Source organism: Podarcis bocagei (assembly GCF_964188305.1).
Source record: "Podarcis bocagei genome assembly, chromosome: 1".
Classification (NCBI taxonomy): domain Eukaryota; kingdom Metazoa; phylum Chordata; class Lepidosauria; order Squamata; family Lacertidae; genus Podarcis; species Podarcis bocagei.
This window is the reverse complement of record NC_138125.1, coordinates 86524909-86545878: the sequence shown is the minus strand read 5'-3', so window position 1 is coordinate 86545878 and position 20970 is coordinate 86524909. Positions and strand designations below refer to the sequence as shown.

The window sequence follows — 20970 nt, the reverse complement described above, 5'->3', positions numbered from 1 at the left end:
AGGCAATCCTGCGGGGCTTAAGCAAAAAGCAAGGCAGGACGCAGGAAGCTGTGCCTATCCAGTAGAATAGAACTAGAGGCCTACTAAGGACAGATATTTTGGGCCAGGAAAGGCATGAGTTCTTATTAGATAACTAACAGCATTTTGAGCTACACTGACAGGGTGGGGATTGATTCTGCATTAGGAGTGGGATTCAACTGATGAATCCCACCAGTGGAAATTGCGCAAGGATTTCCACTTGCACAACACGGTTCCCCCATGGCAAAATAAGCTCTGGGAGGTGTTAGGAGAACCCTTTGAGCAGTACAGGATGAGGATTGTTCTACCTGGCAAGCCAAAATGTGATAAGAGCCCAATGCTGGCTTCCTCCCCTGGAGTCCATCTGGAAAAGACATCAGGCCTGCACTGTGGATGAGCACCATTGTTTTACCAGAGGGACGGACTTCTTAAAGTGACTTTATATTGTGGCAACAGAGGATAACAAAGTATGTTTGCCAATGATTCTGATGCTTGTAGTTAGGGCTGAAATCTATTCACCTGCCTGCAGAAGGAAAGAGGAAATAGCAATGCTCTCCTCTGCTACCTCCTGTGCTTTACATAGTACTGTAGTTTACTAATACCACCCTGGCTGCTACAGATCCCTTTCCTGTAATCAACCTTCCATTCCCATTTGCCCGACAGCTAAATTATAAGTTTAGCAATGAAACAGGTTAATTACAAGGGAGGAAGAGAAGGCTGGCTCAAGAGGCGTGGAGTGGAAAGCAGTAAAAAGAAGGCTACAGCAACTGATGGATAACCACAGCAACAATTTACACCACAGTCAAAACATCTTAAAAAAATTTATTAGAAAATAAGTATTCTACATCTATGGATGTTAGCCACAAACCCACTGGAGGAAAGTCTAATCTCTCGCATCCGCCTCCCTTTCAAAGACGTGCAGTAATACTTTAGCAAAGAAGGTAGATCTATGTGTCATGTCTCAATTTGGTTCTGTCTACAGAAGGTTTTTTCCCCTCCATGATGGAAGAACCACACAATTCAGCGCTGATTCTCTGGGGAGCAGCAGGAGAGCTGAAGAGGGGCAGCCTGGGATCCAACCCAAAAGAGGGCTCAAGCTGCTTAGCTTGAAACATCTCATTTCTAGAAGTAGAGGTGTCTTATCATGCACCAGTAGCTGGGGGACCTCTCACGTTTCTCCCTCACTGTCTTCTGCCAACACCTCTTGGCTTGTACATGAGTGGACCAAGGGCTGTGATGGGCTGAGGACCGACCCAAAGAACAAGGAGCGGAACTGCAAATGAAACAAAAGCAGGGCAAAGACGTGTCTTGGGGGTGCAGGTTTGCAAGAGATCTAGAAATAGTACGTTGTTGATATACCAGAATCTTGCACGGTTGATAATATTAAAAATGTATTAGGTTAAGAAGGCCATAGAAATATACTTGAAAATAAGCATATAGCATTCAGTGGGGGGCATGTTGTGGTCAGGACCTGAGTGTTCAGCTAGTTTCCATGTTCCTCCAAACCACTCCCAAACTAACAGCATCTCTTAAGTGTCTAGTTTCTACCACACCCTACCGATTCCCTTCCACTGTCTTAAAAAACCCAGATTTTGCAATCGTGCCATTACCAAAGCTTGACTGCTGCCACTGGAATTCTATGGCTCTGCTCCAGCTCCAGATAGTCATGATTAAGGGCCAATGAACAAGCAAGCTGTTAAGTGACTACAGCCTCTTTGCTTTCCATGGAAGTCTAGTTTCAATGAACTTTAACTGAATCAAGAGTAAGTAAGGGATGTGCAACGTATTACAGCTCTAGCAGGTACATATTCCAAGGCTCAACATGCACCCTCTTGTGACCTGTACTGTGTGGATGAACACTGCCAAAACAGACTATGCCTATCACACCTTCCTGTACTGAAACAGATTCCACCTTTTTTTCCTCCTGCATTCTGGGTACATTCTGAACCACTGAATGCACACCCACTAGAATTGTAAAGTGGTCAAGAGGTCTGCAGGGCCACAGTGCCTCACACTTTCCACTACACATTCATGCTCTGATCCCTCTCTGCACGTACCCTTTTTTGTGGCGGTGTGCCAGGCACAGTTCCCTCAGGATCGCTTTCCAACTCCCTTGTATCAGAAAAGGTGCGTCTCGAGGGGAAGGTGGGGCTGGGAGGGGCTTCTGCCCCCTCTGTGCCTTCGCAGGTGGTTTCCATGGCTATCATGTAGGCATCGATGTCATCACCGGCGAAATCGTAAGCAGGCTTGGATGTGCTGGCGTAAGAGAGATATAGGAGCAGAGCTGTGAGGAAGCACTTTCTGTGAAGAGACACCCCAACAAATAGAAATGGTTTCTTTTTGGGGACTCATGACTAAGGTGTTTGTTTTATTGACAAGAGGGTTCCAAGAGAGAAGTTCAATAAGCTAGAAGGAAATCATAGGGTTGGAAGGGACTTCATAAGGCCTTCATCTCTCACATCCTTATCCATTTAAGCAAGCCCCAGTTCCAAACACACTGACACAAACTACCTAAGTTTAAAAGGCTAAAAATGACACAAAATGTTTAACAGAAAACTGAGACACTGAGCTGTTCCAAGAGTAACCAAGGCAACTGTATATAGCTGCTAAGATGGTAGCTCAGGTCAGGACTGGAAAATGACAGGCAGATCTGTTCACTATGCTATAAAAACACCTATGACAAAATGATGCCAAGAGCACAGAGGTGCCTGGCGTGCTCTGGTCCATGGGGTCACGAAGAGTCAGACACGACTAAACAACAACAACAACAAATGTGCCAAGCAGAGACGGCGCTCCTACCAAATATGTCATTGTCCTCTGGGATCCTCCCTGCACCCTGCTCCACTTCAGGGCGTGCCAGATTTTGTGGTGCAGGAGCTTCAACCCTGCTTACCTGTTGTTGTTCTTCTGTGAACTCTCTCTCTCAGCCAGAGTGGCCAAGACCAGGTGCACATTCAGCACAGGGTCCTCCAGGGTGAAGATAGCTGGCCTGCGAGGAGAGAACTGATGAGAGCAGGATTCTCAAGGCACAGGCTTGGGGGCTAAAGGGGAATCAAGGGGGGGATGGCAGAGAAAGCTGCAGCTAATGGAGCCAAGGACCCTACTCTTGCAATGAAGCAAACAAAGTCTGGCTGCTGGCTGTTACAGGACTGGCAACAAGCCAGGGCTGCTCTTCTGGACAACCTCACAAGATCAGACCAAAGGACCATCTGGTCCAGCACTCTCGCTTTTGCAGTGGCCAACCAGGTCCCCCTAGGAAGCTCGCAAGCGTGATGGCAACTAACCCTTCCCATGCAGATGTTTCCCAGCAGCTGGCATTCAGTGGCCAACTGCCTCCTGCAGAAGGGAGTTTCATTTAGCCACGAAGCTGCTTCCCCTCCAGAACATCCCTCGTGAAGGCCTACCTGCCAGGGATGTCAAAGTGGATGTTGAGGGGGAGATTTGAGGACTCAGCAAAGCTCAGAAGGCCCTGTTAGAGAGAGGTGAAACAGGTTGGAAAGAGCACAAGGCCACCCATTTTAAATGAGGGCAAGGAGAGGGGAAGCAAACTCACCCGGAATTCCTTGAGGCAGAAAGTGACTTGCGTCTCTTCCTTGACATGGAAGGCCTGGAACTCGTCCTCGCTCAAACAGAGCTCAGTCACCATCATCCGGCTGGGCTCTGAGGGAGAGGTGGGGATCAAAGAAGGCCCTCATTTGACAGCTACCACTGTCAACGCTTCCCACAAGAAAACTGCTAAGGAGAAACTGCTAGCCACATAAAGGCAGGCCACGGACCCTGCAGGAACTCTCCACCTCCTATCATCCCCAGTTGCACATATAGGATGCCCTCATATGTGATCTAAAGGTTCTTGAGATGGGCAAATTATGTATCCCATCCTTTGATGGGCTCTGGGGATAAGATGGAAGCCGGGTCACGGCGGGCAGCTCACCTGTTTCTTCTTCCAGGTAGCTGCGCAAGGTCACCTTCCCAGAAGGGCTGGCACCCAGGGTCACCTCAGCCTGTGTCAATGGAAAATGCACCACAGCATCCACCAATAGCCTGAAATAGATGAAGGAGGGGCAGAGAAAGGTGATAAGAGGGGGAAGTGGCTTTCGTGGCTGAACATCCCCACTTTCCTTCTGCATATAATACTCTTTGCCCTAATTAAAGAACCATGGCACAGCATCAGCCCACACAAAGCATCCGTTGATTCCCAGACCCAATAGCAACCCATGTTCCTCATTCCTTCCACGCTGCAGTTGATGCATCTTTAGTATAAGTAGACTGGTCTATGCACATCAATTGCAAGAACCTTCATCCATCCCATTCCCTTCTCCCTATACTGCAATCTCTCTCAACCATACCATGGTCCCACCTGGGAGGGGCATGAAGAGCATGAGCACACTGCCCTGTGTCAAAGACTGCCTGCAGGGATTCACAGTCCTGGAATGACAAGTCATGGGTCTTGATGACACCTGCAGAGACATAGATAAAGAGTGTCACAGTGGAAAATGGCTCCAGGGCATTCTGTCTCCCGGAAGACTCTGAGCAACGCAAGGAGCAGACATAAGGAGAAGGCAGCAATGGTCTACCCCACCCCAGGCCTAAAATGGAAAAGAGCAGCAGCCACCAGACATTGGGGATGGAGGAAAAACTCTAATGTATTTTCTTTCTTTCTTTCTTAATACTTTTTAAAGCCTTGTTTTAAAATGGAATTGTTACAGCCAGTTCATGTTGCTACAAATCTTTAGATTCAAGATGCATAGATAGTGACTGGATTACTGCACGAGCAACACCTGTCGCTGGAAAAGTGCTTTTGATTGTTGCAGAATGCCAAGACACCTTCAGGTTAAATGTCCCAATCTGGAAGTCTGCCAGGCACACTGCTCCTGTAGGGTGGAAGCAAAGCTTTCACACAGCACAGCCTCCATCTCCTCTTGCTTCTCATGCATCTCAAGATTCCTCCATCTTCTGCATTAAGTGAAACGGGCTGATCAGTGGTTGAACCACCAAATTGCCGTGTGAAAGAACTGAGAAGCTTGTTTCTATTCATACGAACCTTTCTTTTTCCCATGAAGTTTAAAGCAAAAGTGCAGAGGGATTTCAAATGAGGATTCTGATTAAATGAAATAAGCTTATGCTAGTGTTTTCAATGGAAATGCTGTTCACTGGGATAGAGAAAGATAAAAGCAGATACAATAACAGAAGCACAAATAAAGCTAGAATTAGTGGGCTTTGCCTACCATTGGCTCTGGCTTCTCCTCCTGCTGGCCTCTCTGCCTTCTGGCCTGCCAGTCTCAATGGGCACTAGCCACCACTGGTGAGAACCCTCACCTTTAGGAGACATCAGTCACCGCTGTGTCCCTACACTCTGCCCCCATTAGAACAGGACCATGATCTTCAATTATGCTTTTTTGCAGAAACCAGGTAGGATCCTTACTCAGGGTTGTGGATTCTTTGCATCTCTTTGCTCCTCAAGATTAAGCAAGGCAGAGGGCTCATGACTCACAAAACTGATCTTCACTCCCTTTTCTGGTTGTATTATTTTCTCCCCATGCATTTGGAACACCTCATGGCCCTGTCTCCTAACTCAGTACCGGCAGCCTGATGGACTGCACTGGAGATGGCACTCAAGGCCACACTTTCAGCCATATTTATCCCTACCATATTAGCTGTGATTCCTGTGATTCCTTTGGGTCCCTTCCCAGACTACATTTCAAGGATTCTACATCTTCCAGGGTATCACTCTGCACACCCAAGTAGGGTTCCTCCTCTTCCCCACCCCCAACGCTCACCATATTTGCAGTACAGCTTCACGCGGAACCGGCTAGCATGGGAACTGAGCGAGATGAGGCATTTCTCCACCGTCTTCTCCAGTGAGGGGAGTGAGCGGAAGATAGCCAGGAAAGACTGGAGGGAACGAGAAGGAAAGCCAGAGTTCTGTGTATGTGGTTTCCTCAAAAGGGAAAGCCAGGACCAGTGTGGGGCAGTGGTTAGTGTCTGACTAGGCCTGGGGAGACTCAGGTTCATATCTCCACTTAGCTTCAATGTGTCATCTTGGGCCAGACACTATCTCTAGGCTTGTTCTACCTCACAGGTTTGTCATGAGGATAAAACTGAAGGAAAACAGAGACCACCTATGCCACAGAGAGGAAAGATGGGATATAATGAATGTAATGGGGGGGGAAACACTCAACTGCTGAAGCCACTAACTTTGTCTCAGAGAACTGAGCTGGGGTGCTCTGATTCTGGCAGAGTTACTTCCAGGAGGAGTAAAAACAATTCAGTTTTGAAAGTCTGCACAAATACTGCTTTCTTGCCACTTAGTTGAGCAACAATAGGGAAGTGCAATGACCTTAAGTGAGCTGCAGATGAAGCTTGGAAGGCATTCGTTTCTTTAAGCCTTGGAAGGTATTTGTGGCAATCAACAGAGGGTGAAAAATCACAGTGGCTTATAAAAATAACCTGTATATTGAAAGCTCTCCTCCACTCTGAAACACACAAACACCAAAACCATTCTTCTACCTATCCTTGCACTGCTGAATCAGGCCAAGCATCCATCTAAAGCAGCTTTCCAATGACCATGGTTATCTAGATGCTTCTGAGAAGCTAGCAAGCAGGGCATTAAGGCAATGTCCTTCCTTTAGTTTTTCCCCCTTAGCATTGTTACTCAGAGGTATATTGCTCCTCAACCTAGAAGTTCCATTCAGCATCATTTCTAATACTTACTGAGACACCTATTACTTCACCATCTTATCAGAACAGAACTTAGGGAGATGGAAAATCCTTGGAAGGATCTGTGCAGCACAATACTGAGCACATTTCAACCACTCAACCCACTGAGTGCCTGCTGCTTTGCTTAAAAAAACAATAGTGCATGTGAAAAAAACAACTAAATGTCAGAGAATTACTTAGCCAAGCCTCTTCTCTAACATGCCATTTTTGCAACTATGCAGTGATTTTTCACCACTATCACCTGCAGTACAAAGTGGTACATATGGGGTGTTTGCGCAGACCAGGCCATCATTGGTGCTTGCAAAGAGAACTATAGGCAACAAGTACCAGGTTGGAGTTCATTGGTCTTCTGATAAAAGCCTGCATTGCCCCATCCTGACCTTTCAACAGCCCCATGTGGGCCCCTCACCTTCATGAGCACTTTGCACCGGAAACCACCTGCATCCAAGTCAGATTCTGATTCCCCTGGCTGGTAGAACTGGAAGAAGAGCGGGGCAAACAGGAAGCAGGCATAGGCCGAGCGGGACGCATTGACCGTACGCAAGGAGAGCTGGGGGAACAAGGATAGGAAGTGTCATTAACTCCATCATTGTCACAGAGAAGATTCCCCACACCCCTCTTAGCTTCTTTGTCCTTGTCCTAAGTAGTTCAAATCCTGCTTTCTAAAGACACAGCATTGCTGCCTCCAAAACAGGACAAACCTGCATCATCAAACAGCTCCCGGCACATACAACATGCTGATCAATGAGACAGCTGCAATGGCTTAGGCCAGAGGAACCTGTGGCTCTCTGGATGCTGAGGGACTACAACCCCCATTTTCCCTGACCCCTGGATGTGCTGGCCAGGACAAGTGGGAGCTGGCAGTCCAAGGCCGCATACCCCATCCCCAGCCATGCAGAGTGATTGCAATACCAGGATAGTGTTGCTGCTCTGCAACAGAGACTCCCCTCACTTAGCTTGCAGATGATGTCTCACTGATAAACGTTCCATTCTGAGAGTTATAAGCAATAAACACACTAGACAGACCTTCCCTACACCTCCCAGCCTGTCACCTTACCCCTTCTTGAAGAGGCTCAATGTAAATTTCATCTCCGACACGGGAAAGAGAGTGCACCGCTTTCCCCAGGGCTGCACAAGAGACAAAAGAACACTGAGCAGGTATGGATCAACGTAAGCCTCTTCCGATGTCTGATCTTGCATTCCACCTCAGCCTGCCTTTTTGTGCAGGCTGAGACCATCCCCTGCAGAATCCCTCTTCTATTAAATAACCACCTGGGTCTATTATTTACTCAGAAGCCCCAGACATGCCAAAACATGTGTCATTCTTCTCATGTCACACTCCCATACAGGTATCATAACCCCACCCTCCACACACACACAAACACACACACCTTCTCACTGGCTATCGTCTCATCAGGAAAGTCCCCTTATAACAGGGGTAGAGAAGCTGTAGTCCATGCATTGATGGACTACAACTCCCATCATCCCTGACAGATGACCTTGCTGGTTCTGATGGGAACTGAAGTCCAGCTAGAGAATGACAGGTTCCCTACTCCTGCCTTCACAGGTTTAGATGCTCATTTCAGGAGGCGTCCCTTCTTCCTGTAACCATACAGGAAGCCCCTTTCCTGGTCAAACATCAAGCAATAGTCAACTTTGCCCGCCCCAAATCCAAAGAGTTAATCTTGCCTCACCTTTCACATTGCCCCCAGTAATTGTGCACTTCATGCCAAGGCAGAGAAGCCTCAAAGTTCCCCCACACCAGACACAAGGTGGGGGGAACTAAACATCCGGTGTATTCACCAAGTACACTGTGGCCAGCTCTGTTTTCTAATGGAGAGAACTCCCCAGAACTCCAAGTAGATGCTGAGGGGTGAGGAGAAAGAGAATGTATATGTACACATACATCACATATACATTGTTACAACTAACCATTTCTTAGACTGCTTCTACAGACCAAGGATAAGCTCCACTAGTATTGCGATCATCAGAACACTTTGAAATCAAGTATAACCCATTGCGACTGGAGTTTTTATTTCCTATTTTTTACAGTTGCCTTCCAAAGCAAAGTTCTAATCTAATATTTTGTAAATAAATAAATAAATCATTTTCTGTCACAGAAGTTTTGTAAGATCCCCAATGGGTTAAAAATTCATTCCCCCTCTACCCCATTAACATAAAAGCTAAATGAGGCATACCTTTAAAGGGTTTATAGGAACTATAGGTAGAATTTAAATTGCACGGCTGTAGGATTTGGATTGCACTATGCCATTCTGAAAATTAAAACCATCTCCCCCGGAAGGTGCTATTCGCCCTATGAGGGATAATATACACCCTTAAACCATTAGAGTAAAAGTTGTTTATACTTTTCCATCTTTCTAAAGTATTGTCTTATCATATCCTTCTTTACTCAGAAGTATGTCTAACTGGATTCAGTGGGACATATCCAACTAAGTTTGCCCAGGACTGCAGCCTCTGTATCTGCATAGACATTAAAAGGCGTGAACATTGCTTTTATTTTTTTAAAAAAATCTAGGGCACATGGAATCTTTATTATGAACACATTTATTAATGCTGCTGAGTGTCCTGTTAGCAGTTTGTAGTATTTAATCCATGAGTCAGAAAGGTTTATCTTGCCTGGGCCGGATCGGTCCAGAGGAGATCCCTCCGTGGGTTGGATTGCACATGAGAGAGTCCCTGGAATTTTTGGAGTCTGCGTCTGCGCAGACGCAATTTCTGGCACCATGGAAGCAAGTCCCCGTGCTGCGCCAGTTTAGCGCAGCGTACGAGTGGGCAACTCAGTTCGGGGGTGGCTCGGGGGCTGGTCAAACAACCTCTATAGGCCACTTCTGGCCCATGGGCCTTAGGCTGCTGACCCCTGGTTTAATCTTTTCTTACCTATGCCCCTGCTTGTGTTGCTCACCATCCCAGTTAACCTCTCCCCATTACAACTCACCCTGTCCCTCCTTCTTCCTTTACAGCTCACCCACTCCCCATCTCCTCACAGCTTGCACATCAGACTTTCTGCCCTCCCCCCCCCCAGCACCACCAGTGGTGATGATAATGATGACAGAGAGATCTTGGCTGCTATTTTCTCTCCTTCCCAGATCAGCAGCCAGAAGAACAAACCTATCCATTCTTAAGGAAATCAGCCCTGAGTGCTCACTGGAAGGATAGATCCTGAAGCTGAGGCTCCAATATTTTGGCCACCTAATGAGAAGAGAAGACTCCCTGGAAAAGACCCTGATGTTGGGAAAGATGGAGGGCACAAGGAGAAGGGGACGACAGAGGATGAGATGGTTGGATAGTGTTCTTGAAGCTACCAGCATGAGTTTGACCAAACTGCGGGAGACAGTGGAAGACAGAAGTGCCTGGCGTGCTCTGGTCCATGGGGTCACGAAGAGTCGGGCACGACTAAACGACTAAACAACAACAACAAACTGATCTGAAGGCCTTATGGGCTTTATATACCAAGATTAGCATCTGTCCAAAGTTTAAAAAAGGCACTCCTAGCCACTGTGGCCCCCAATGACAGGAGGTTGGACTAGATGACCCTCAGGGTCCCTTCCACCTCTACAATTCTCACTTTCAATTAACACTTTCGAGAAAGCTCTCTGCGTTGGCAACTGTGCATGAGAACAATCAGTGTTTCTTAGGCAGACTGATTTGGCCCTGGGGGTGCGGGCGTCCAGAAAGAGGGTAACAGTTTCAAGAGCGCGTGCAAGAGGGGAAGGGTTCTTGTCCCTGGACAAAATAAGAGCGCCTCAGGACAGAAGCTGCACCTGGTGACCTTGCCACCCGGCGCGTTCCAGAGGCACAGGCGCATTCCAGAAGGGCCGACGTTGGCAACCCAAAGCTGGAGGAAGGAAATGCCTCATCGGAGCTCCCAAGAACGCCTTGGGATACCGACAGAAGCACGTCTTTAACGGTTGATTCCCAACCCCCTATGGCGGCCTCAAGCGCCCTTAGACACGCGGCCGGTTGCTTTAAGGAACTAGCGGCCAGGCTACAGCCGCCCCCCCCCCCACAGGAGGCTCCTCTTACCTCCCCACCAAAGTCAAACCAAAGTTCCGAACTCGCGCTCTCAGGCCGCCCACCTCCGCGCGCCCCACGCTGCCTCCTCATTGGACAGCGTAGCTGTCATCTTCTAGGAGAGCAGAACGCAAGCACGGGCAGGTCGGGGCAAATGATCGAACCCTACTTCCGTTCACGTGACCCATCAAGCGCGGAGGAAGCAAGCTCACGCTCCTCCCACTCGGCGAAGGTGGGGCTGGGCTCTGGCGTAGGATCCTCTGGAAGCCCCGCCCCCGCTTCAGCCTCTCGCACCGCCTTCTTCTAGGAAGGCGGGAGGAATGGAGAGACGAGAGCGCAACTGCGCACGCGCTATGTTAAGACGATGCCGGAGCAACGATGCGCTCCTGCATCAGTTAACGCAGCCGGGTGGGGGCGCTTGGTGTGAGGAGGCTCCTTACATGCGGATCTTTCCTTACGGTCCAAATGCGTTTCTGTAGCCTTTCTGCCGCGCTGCACCGAGTTGTTCTTCTCGCTCTTTTGTCACCCGTCGAGCTTACGTTCTTAACGCGGCAGACGGACATCAGGGACCTGGTTTGCCCGGAGGGAAGAGGCCACACCGCTAAGCTCCCAGAGCTAGCAGCTGTTCTTGCCCTTCGTGGTTGTGTTTTCCTGCCACGTTGGACCGGGAGGACCTTTAAGACAGCCGAGCATTCATAGGCTGCGCTTGACAGTGCGGACTCTTCGGGAACTATTGCGCCCTCGACTCTCGCCTGCCGTTTGCTCTTGGGCGTCCAAGTGCAGTTCTAGGGGCTGATTCTTTTTTTTTAAAAAAAAACATTTTTATTCAAAATTAAAACAAAACATATTATCCAGAAACATATCATCCTTATTTTGTCCCCATTTTTCCTCCCTTCCCCCACCCTCCCCCACAAAACCCACCCACTAGCTTCCCTTACTTCCAGTCTTTGATTTCTCTAAGAATGCTGTTTTCTGCATGTTAGACAGTTGTATAGATTCTCAAACTATTTAGCTGGTTGTCATCAATAGAAAAGTTTGTGAACAAAGCCAGCCAAGGAGTCCAGTTCGCTTTGTTGCGTCTTCAAATGGGAAAGGGTTCCCATTCATCTTTAAAGTCACAGTTATCCTTGTCGCGTAGCTTATATGTCAATTTTGCCAATTCTGCATAGTCCATCAATTTTTCTTGCCATGATTCTTTAGTTGGGGTTTCTTCAGTCTTCCATCCTTGTGCTATTAGAACTCTCATGCATAAATCCAGGGGCTGATTCTGACCTATAATGTTTTGCATGGTCTGGGCCTCCAGCATCAGAAAGGGTGCACATCTTTCTTTAGGTATTTGGGTCCCAGCTATTTGTATGCTAGTACACTTCGATGAAATGTCACGTAGAAAGGGTAGCATAGGTAGAACTATTCCATCTCTAACACAGCTGCTGAAGAAATCTGGAATAAATAACAAAACAACCCCTGGAGATGACTGAGCATTCATCCTGATTTGCTTTACACAAAGCTAATGTGGGGGTTCTATTATATCCAGTCTTAATTGAACATTCATTCTGATTTGTTTGTGGGGCTACTACATGACAATTCGCATTCATATATTCATTTGCTTGTAGGGTGTTTAGACGTCTTCCTGTAATTTGTTCATCTCACACTGTGCATTTCCCTATCGTTTTCTAAACATCAAGAACTTGATTTTCTTAAAGGTGGATTGGTTGTGTTAGGGCAAGCAAGTGCTTAAATCCAATTTAAACACGTAAGCTTGATATTGTGGTATGCACTTGCAGCCTTCCTATAAAATACAGTCTGCTTTGCTTCAGTGGTTGCCTGTTTCTTGTTACTTTTACAGTAATTAACATGTGCTATAAAAGATGGGAAGAACCCCCCCCCCTAAAAACAAACACATTTTACATTTTAGCTTTAAACAACCTCAAAAGCAGCACCTTCAGTCTTTGCTGAAAATTGACCCTTTCCTCCCCCCTTTTCACTCCCTAGAAACAAAAAATAGCATCCCTGAACCCATACCTAAAAATCCATAAAATTCAAATAGATTTCCTTTCTGAAACAAAATCTCTTGGCAGCAGAAACTGACATATATATATTTTAAAAAACAGAAGAGGGCAATATTTGCCTGCTTTAAGTGAGCACCTGGGGATAAACTTGGCACCCGGATACTGCAAAACAGAACTGAAAGGTGACCTCATTGCATCCAGGCCCAATTTAATCAACTACAGGGTATATACATTAGTAAAAATAAACCTCTTCAATAAAAACCAGTTGCAAAAATCAAACTCTCCCGAAAGCTCAGCCTGGACAATTAGTGGTCTACAATAATCAAGGCCAGGAATATCTCTAAAGCATCTGAAACTTAATTGCCCTCTAATACTAACAGTAGTCCACAATCAAGGCAAGCTGAATTCTTTGGATTTAACCTGACTGAGTCTCAGTTACACAATGGGATTAAGAAATCCAAGTATTTTGTCTTAAATAAATGCATTATGAATCAGGCTGTTAAACTGAGTTGGCCACAGTCCAGGGAACCCTGTGAATAACTCTGGTTGCCCAGTGGGGGCTTTGGTCTTGTGTTTCTCCAGCAGCTGCTCCCAATACTGCATAGCAAACACTTTCCGAAACTCAGGGGAGCTTTAAAAGAAATTTGTGGTTGATGATTTTTGGTTTCTCGAAACAAATCAGAAGTCTGCTGGGAGCGCCCAAAGTAATTCTTGTGAGTGCCAAAACAGACTTGACATGGGAAATCCATGATTGGCTCTTTCCCCTCTCCTTAATCTTTCTTTACATGCAGCTCTTTGGGGCGAGGACTAGATTTAGGCAATGGTACTAGATGAAGGGGGGGTTAACCTCCCCCTGCCACTTTGTGCCGCAACAGAAATGGCTTCCCCCGAAGCTGTTCTTTCAGCCTTACTTGGGAAGTGGGGGACAAGTTACATTGATGGTACATAGGTGGGCAAAATCCACAGTATTTACAAAGGAAAACACTTTGGAGGGGGGATCAGTCCTGAAAAAAACATTTGGTCCTTCATTTTGTTTACTTAAGGAAGTATTACAGTCGAAAAAGTCTCTGTTTTTCATTCTCTTATAGGCTACGGTCTGTTTGTCCTGGCTAGCTGGTACATCATATAGGTGGTGCCAATATTTATGTATACTACATGTTAAAAAGATATGTATGTTGAATGTTAGGCTTTATTTTTCTTATCCTTCTCTGTCCATGCTCAAGTAACTGTGTCTTCTGTTCTTTTGTAGCTGTCAACTATGCTTTCTGCATAAATTGTTTGGAATAGTCAAGATCTACCACACAGATCTCTACTTAACTTGGTTGTCTGAGGTTTGCATACACATGACACTTTACTTCTAGATTCTGTGGAAACTGAGTACCTTGTTGTTTTTTTACATAGTTCACACACAGTCCAGATCTATATATTTTTCTGCCTCAGAAAAGTCCTTCGTGGGAAACTGTTTTCATTTTGAAAATAAAAGCTCACTGCAGATATGTGTCCACTTGAAAACAGATGTAGGTGGTCCCAGAAATGCAGAGGTGTATCTACACTTGTCCAATGATGCTTTGGGGGGGGAGTGTATACAAAGATCACAATACCATTTCTTTCTTCATTCATGTGGGGTATGTGCAGGGAATAATCAAGGGGAGGATTTTTCAGGTAACCACACCGACTCTTCTGGATGGAAGGATCTAGAATCAATCTAGATTGAAAGCAACATGTTGAGGATGATCATGAACAATTCTAGAGAGAAAATCTATATTATTATTATTTTGCTAGAAATGGGTTAGTGTGTACACAGCCTGAGTGTCATAGTTTAAAGTTCTGAATAATAGGAGATATCCAACATCCTGTGAGACCAGTTTGTGCAATGGCGCTGTTGGGAGTTGGGAGTCTGACAATTTCTGGAGGGCTTCAGGTTCCCAATCCCTCCTCTAAAAGAAAATGAATACATCTTTATTAACTACAGCACAAAACAAGCATATCCTTTAGAACAAGGATTGTGAACCTGTAGCACTCCAGCTTCAGCCACCAAGGTCAGTGGCCAAGGATGATGGGAATTGTAGTCCAGCAACAACTGGAGGGTTCTGCGTTCCTTATTTGTGATTTGATCCACTTTAAGAGATGACCTGAAGACTTGTAAAGACATCAACAATTTATTGTAAATTTGGAAAATGTCCGATTGAAATGTTATAACCCCATCAAACACTCAACATACATTTTCAGATGAGTATATATACTGTGAATAGATGTGTGTGTCCATCTGAACTTATTCTATAGTCATGGCATAAATAAAGGGATTGGCTCCAGAACGCCCTTGCAGTTGAGATCTGCTTGGTCTCTTCTCTAAGCTACTTTAGACAGGAGCTGAAAAGGTAGCTTGTAATCGACCAATTAAAAACTTCTCTACAAAATTAGATGGTTGCTGGCTGAGTAGTTCATTTTGTTTTCTACTACAGCTTTTCATTTACTAGCAATGAGAAACTTATGGGCTACATTTTTGACCCAACACAATCTTAACTGCCAAGGTGATTGTTTTAATCTAAATGATTATGAGAACTGTATGTTTTAAGAACTTACTCTTAGATAGGATTGTTTGCTTTTTGTGAGTTTCATTGTAATGGTCATTGGTTGCACACAATAAAAATATTCCTAACTGATTAAAACTAACTTAGGGTTTCGTTTTGTTTTTAAAGTTGGTTTGTATTTTCTTCTTTTAATTTTTAATTGTTTCAAAATGCACTTGCATGATATTTTTTAATGAGGGCTGCTCCGAGTGCAATTGTAGAACAGGCTATAAATACAGTCGTATCTTGGAAGTCAAATGGAATCTGTTTTGGAAGTCCGTTCGACTTCCAAAACCAAAGCACGGCTTTTGATTGGCTTCAGGAAGCTCCTTCAGCCAATTGGAAGTTGTGGAAGCACCATCGGATGTTCAGCTTCCAAAAGCAGCTTCAAAAACCGGAACAGTCACTTCTGGGTTTTGATAGTTCGGGAGCCAAAATGTTCGAGAACTAGGCTGTTTGACTTCCAAGGTACGACTGTAATTACTTTTGTCAATTTGATTGGCTACTAGGTATATGCTACTATACCGCTTTCAGATCAAAATGATTGTCCATTCTATTCTTATTTAAAAACATATTGGGGTGCTTCTGATGACCTGTTTATTATTTATCCTGATTTGTTTGTGGGGAGATTTGACGACATCTATTTAATGATTTAATGGGGCTATTTAATGAGCATTCATATTGATTTGTTTGCAGGGAGGTTATATAATGTTGTATCAAGCATTATTCCACATTTTCCATTGCATTTCACCATCACTTTCCTTATTGCAAAGTCCAATCTGAATTTGCTGGTATGTGACTGAATTCCACCCCAAAATAGTGACAGTCTGGAAGCATCCTTTATTGGCTACTTCTTAATTGGAAGGCTTTTTGGTATGAAGTTTCTGTTGTTTTCCCTTCTTTCCTTGGACAGTAGGGGGCAATCTGCACCCATTACTTTAAAACTTCGTACTTCCTCTGAGTACTTGGGATCAACTTGGGAAAAGAGAGGCCAAGAGAGATAGTCAAAATCTTTGACTGTGCAACTCACAAACTTTTTGTGCTGTAGAATGATGTCTGCTTATAGATGAGCATATATACATGCAAGGATAAGAAGCAGGATCACTTATTTAAATACTAAGGATTGTACTCTAATGCAGAACCAAATCCCACTGAATAAAGTGCAACTTTTTTCTGAGTAAAAGTATGTAAGTAATAAGTATCCAATTTTTTCCAGGAGTAGTGGTTAGTGGGCAAAATAGCAGTTATTGATGAGACGGAAAGCCAATGTCAATGCTATTCTGTACAGTCATAAATATTAATAATTCTAGAACTGAACACATTGAAAAAATTGCATAGTAGGCAAAACAACAACAACAGGGTCGACACACAGCAAAATGCCAGCACACCTGTAAAAAAACCTGCTCACATAACATGTTTTTGTGTGTCCACAGTTGGAAAACTTGCAATTTCTTATTGGATTTTCTTCTCTTATTAGATTATCTGCAGATCAGAAAATCTGAATTTAGCAGGGTGAGGAAGATGCTGTGTGGATGCCACAAAAAAGATGCACAAACAGCGTCATATCTAAATTTAGCTCCTGTGTGGATGAGTCCTTCGTACTTTTAAATGCACAGGGAGAAAGGGTGGGGGGTAATGAGAATTTTGAAGAAAAGAATTAGGACTGATGTGAGAAGCTCCTTTTCTTTGTCAGTGAAAATTAGGTAAGCTATTTCATTCCGCTTTTTCTTATAATTAATGGATTTATTACATGCTTTCTTATTCCTTTGCTTTCTCTAACAACCATCCTGTCAGTGATGAGAACATGTTGCTCAAAGCTTTAAAGCCAAGTAGAGATAAGAACATTCCAAAGCTAGTTCACTAGCTATCACACCACACTGCCCTTTCCTTTGCTGCTTCTGGCAATATGAAAGAGAGCAAGAGATAACCTGCTGGAAGTTATTCAGATAAGTTAACTAGGTGGTAAACTTGATACACAGAGTATGCAAACTTGAACTGCACCATACAGATGTTATGTTGCCAAGATTTGGTGATCTTGTATATAGTAACCATAGAAATGAGGGGGCAAACCATTAAAAAAAAAGTTTGGAAAACTGTAACACTAGATGTTCCAACTCGGCTTTCATTCAAACTGAAGCTGCCAATGACGTCTATTGAGGTTGCTTAACTTTCCGCTATAAGACCATTTCCAGTTCCTCATATCTTTGCCCAATTATAACCATCAATGCAAAAGCTGTGCAGTCACCAGTGTTTCCCTTGGGCTGATTTTTTAAAAAGAAAAAGTTGCAGTCATAATGGGAATGATGGGCCCGAGGCACAAAATGCATGTGTGTTTTTTTGTTTTTTAAAAAACCCCAAGCCTAGTTCTCCCGACGTTTTCATTGAGAAATTCCAGCACCTCTGTGCTTTGGAGCAAGGACTTGAAATTTGGCAACAGACAGGTCTCACTTTGGTGTTACGCAAGAGCCTTGCTTTTGTCGGCCTCAGGAAAATCTGCCCACATTTGGCCAGATTGGAAGCCTCCAAAACATTGCAGCTTATGCATGCTTAGCAGAGACTTTTAAGAACTTGGCAGAAGAGATTGCCAAGTTGTCTGCACTCTGAGCGAGCCAGCAATCGGATGGGAAGTCTAAGGGAAATCCTCACAGAGGTGTGTTTCCTGACCGCCAGGGGGTGCTGCAGTGCCAACAAGCAGGGAGTATCTTGCTGTTTGCAGGATTCCTCCTGCTGGCTGTGAAGGGTAGAATCCAGGGCTTTTTTCCCCTAGAAAAAGAGGAACTTGACCTTTTTTTTTTAGGGGGAGCACGCACCCAAAGTTGTAAGCCATTGTGTCTCTTTCCTCAGCAATATCATACTACTGAACTGCTTTATCAGATGGCTGTAAAAACTGTTGAGATGTAAAGTGCTTGAGACACACCCTATAAATTCTAGGTACTGTTGTTACTAGGCTAAGATGGCTGAAACTGTCTTATCCAAATTGTATCCTAGACAGTGTCAGCTAAAATCTGACTGGCAGCAATGTGAAGAAGAGGTTTGTGTAGGCAGATCACATCATGATGAAAAACTGTTCCTTTTTTTAATGGCTGTTTCCAGTTGAAATAAGTGGTTGGTTGCAAATGCCGTACTGCCATTGTCCTATCCTTATGTTGGTTTCATCACAACTGACCGATTCCCAATTAACTTAGGACAGACTGCAGCAACTCCTTTGCCAAAATGTCTCTATGGAGGTTGGTTACCATTCTCGTTGTATATCAGGGATGGGGAGCCTGTGGCCCTCCTATAGATTACAACTCCCATCTTTTTGGCCACGCTGCCTGGGGGTGAGTCCCACAACACCATGGAGGGTGGGTCACAAGTTCTCCATCTCTATTGTACATTATAAAAGAAGATGGTATCCAGTGGAGTGAGTGGTCTCTAGGAATTCAACATCTTGTCTGGTATGTATAATTATTTCCAAGAAAGGTTAAAACACATGGGTAACAATAAATAGATTAATAAAGGCACTGTCTTATTTCTTTGGCCACAGTAGGAATACATGATATTTTGATATGCTAAGTTGATAGGATCAATGAGAAGAATGCAAGATTAAGGAAAAAGCAATGGTCACTTTATAGAATAAGGTTCTAAAACTACCACAGATCAGAGACTACTTCCCCACTTAACCTTTTCATTAGATTTTTTATGGAACATCCATACATCTTTTATTAGCTCACTGCATTGCAGTATTTTCTGTTGTCAGTTCATGGATGGCCGGGGGGAGGATGACATGTGGCAGTTTTTTAAAAAATGAGCTTCTGTACTTTTCATTAAAAAATTTTGTTTGCAAGTTCTACCTGTTTTATGGCTTCCTGTTGATTGAAGATGGGCAATTAGCACCAAATTTCCTTTTACTTCTTCCATTTCAGGAGTTTAGAAGGTAACAAGAGTTACTAAAATACTTCCCCTCCCAATCTTTAATTGAAATAGTATTTTGCATATATGGAAGCAAAAAAATGATGGCTTAAGTAATTAATGCTTCTCACTCCATACAGAAACAGAACTTGGCTACTGAAGGGTCATTTATTACCAGTCCTCAGAAAGTCATGCAACAAGCAAAACCTTCAAACAGGAATTGCAAAACTCTAATACTTATGTGAGAAGTTCCATCAGACTCAATGGGGCTTCTGAGCATAGGGTTGTACTTATAATTAATGTTGCTGGGAACCTTTAATTCTAAGTAAACATTATAGCAAGATCTTGGCCATGGAGAAGGGCACTGCTGGATAATATAATCCTTGTGTAGAACTGCTAATTTAATTCTGCTGCCTTCCAATTAACTATGGAAAAGGAATGCCTTGGCAGCACTCTAGTATGGAAGCAACCCTGGGATACAAAAGGGAATTCTAGATTCCCATCACACTGAGAAACCCATTGAAAAATTGCCTATATGTTAATTTCCATGATTAATTTGGCATTTGTGTAGGTCAGATGAATCCATTTAGTGGATTCAACAGTCACACATGTGTTCCCTATCCAACTTTCTTCACACTTACTGTGCTGTTGCTCAGTCCACTTTGGGGAGTTTTTGCAATGGCATAATAAAATGAGCGGCTGCAAGCAACATGTACAGTATTCTGAAGAAATCTCATGGCTGCTTCACCACAGTCTCATCATGCCATTGGCTCAAGCAGCTCACCTTGCTGCAATGCCTGTCCAAGGGCTTGGGGCTTTCCAAGGCCTGCAACTCGGAACCTGCTGTGCCAGACAGTGAGCTGGGATACATGCCCTGTGTTCTACCAATGAGCTATGGCTTCTTTGGAGGAATGAACCTGCCTTCCTAGAGTGGGATTTAAAATTCACCTTTCAAAGAACTGAAATACTGTTTTGGGGCCAAATCAATAACAGTTGTGAATCCCCATGATCTCACAAAATGTCATTTAAAAATCTAATAAAAAGCACCCTTCTTCTGAAATAAGTTTGCCAGCTCAGACCTTCAATGGTGATGGCAGAGATTTGGTGCAATTTACCTCTGTCTCTTTGTCAATATACACTAAGATGACGCCAGGTGTAAACAGGTGTGCCTAAGAACAAGTGGAGTCCAAAGAAGGGCACTCACACCATTTTGATCAGGCACACAAGCCTTTCTTCAAGATCAAGATCCAAGGAGTTTCCTTTAGAAGTGTTTTGTGGCTGGGGCTGATAGGCTAGTATCTATGTTATCACGAAGAAACAACCACCTTTCATGAGAGCAGATTTTAATTTATTTATTTTAAGCACGAAGTGAGCTTTTAATTGCATAACTGTACAAGTTGTTCTTTAAAACATAAAAAGGACAGCCCTGCTAACATTGGGGGTGGGGGGAGAAAGAGGAGGACATGAAGCCTAAATCAGCACTGGAAAAGGAAGCAAACACATCCTAAATTGCAAGATGAATGTGGAAGTAAGCCTGGCAGGAGATAAAAATGCACCCGCCCACTCCTGTTTTGAGGTGTGTCTGCACACACCTAGTTCTTGTTATGTAATTTCATGCTAGCTTTTCCATGATGTAGTTTGTTCATTCCGCATCAATATTGTACTCAGAGCAAATACTTTTTGTTGCAGGAGGCTGTTACCTTTTAAGAACACCTGCCTTGCTTGTATGCAAA

At 44.3% G+C, this 20970-nt stretch overlaps 1 protein-coding gene and 1 long non-coding RNA gene across 4 annotated transcripts in view; both read right to left on the bottom strand.

Moving 5' to 3' along the window:
- Positions 1-825: 825 nt before the first annotated feature.
- Positions 826-10946, bottom strand: RAD9A (RAD9 checkpoint clamp component A). 3 transcript variants are annotated; one of them, XM_081169232.1, is made up of 12 exons: positions 10780-10946; positions 8430-8601; positions 7793-7863; positions 7145-7285; positions 5796-5910; positions 4376-4475; positions 3950-4059; positions 3572-3678; positions 3423-3487; positions 2918-3007; positions 2076-2277; positions 826-1291 (listed from the first exon to the last, which is right to left on the bottom strand). In XM_081169232.1, the coding sequence occupies exons 2-12, from the start codon at positions 8461-8463 to the stop codon at positions 1187-1189; spliced, it is 1140 nt and encodes a 379-aa protein (XP_081025358.1). In that variant the 5' UTR covers positions 8464-8601; positions 10780-10946; the 3' UTR covers positions 826-1186. The 3 variants fall into 3 exon arrangements, with proteins under 3 accessions (XP_081025358.1, XP_081025356.1, XP_081025357.1); XM_081169230.1 differs by having other exon boundaries at positions 2076-2274; positions 2912-3007; positions 10780-10944; XM_081169231.1 differs by lacking the exon at positions 10780-10946 and adding an exon at positions 10518-10691 and having other exon boundaries at positions 2076-2274; positions 2912-3007.
- A 772-nt stretch (positions 10947-11718) lies between these two features.
- Positions 11719-20970, bottom strand: part of LOC308573324 — an 85669-nt gene continuing 76417 nt past the window's right edge. The window contains exon 4 of the long non-coding RNA XR_014002035.1: positions 11719-12207. This is a non-coding gene — a long non-coding RNA (uncharacterized lncRNA). The remainder of the gene's footprint in view (positions 12208-20970) is intronic.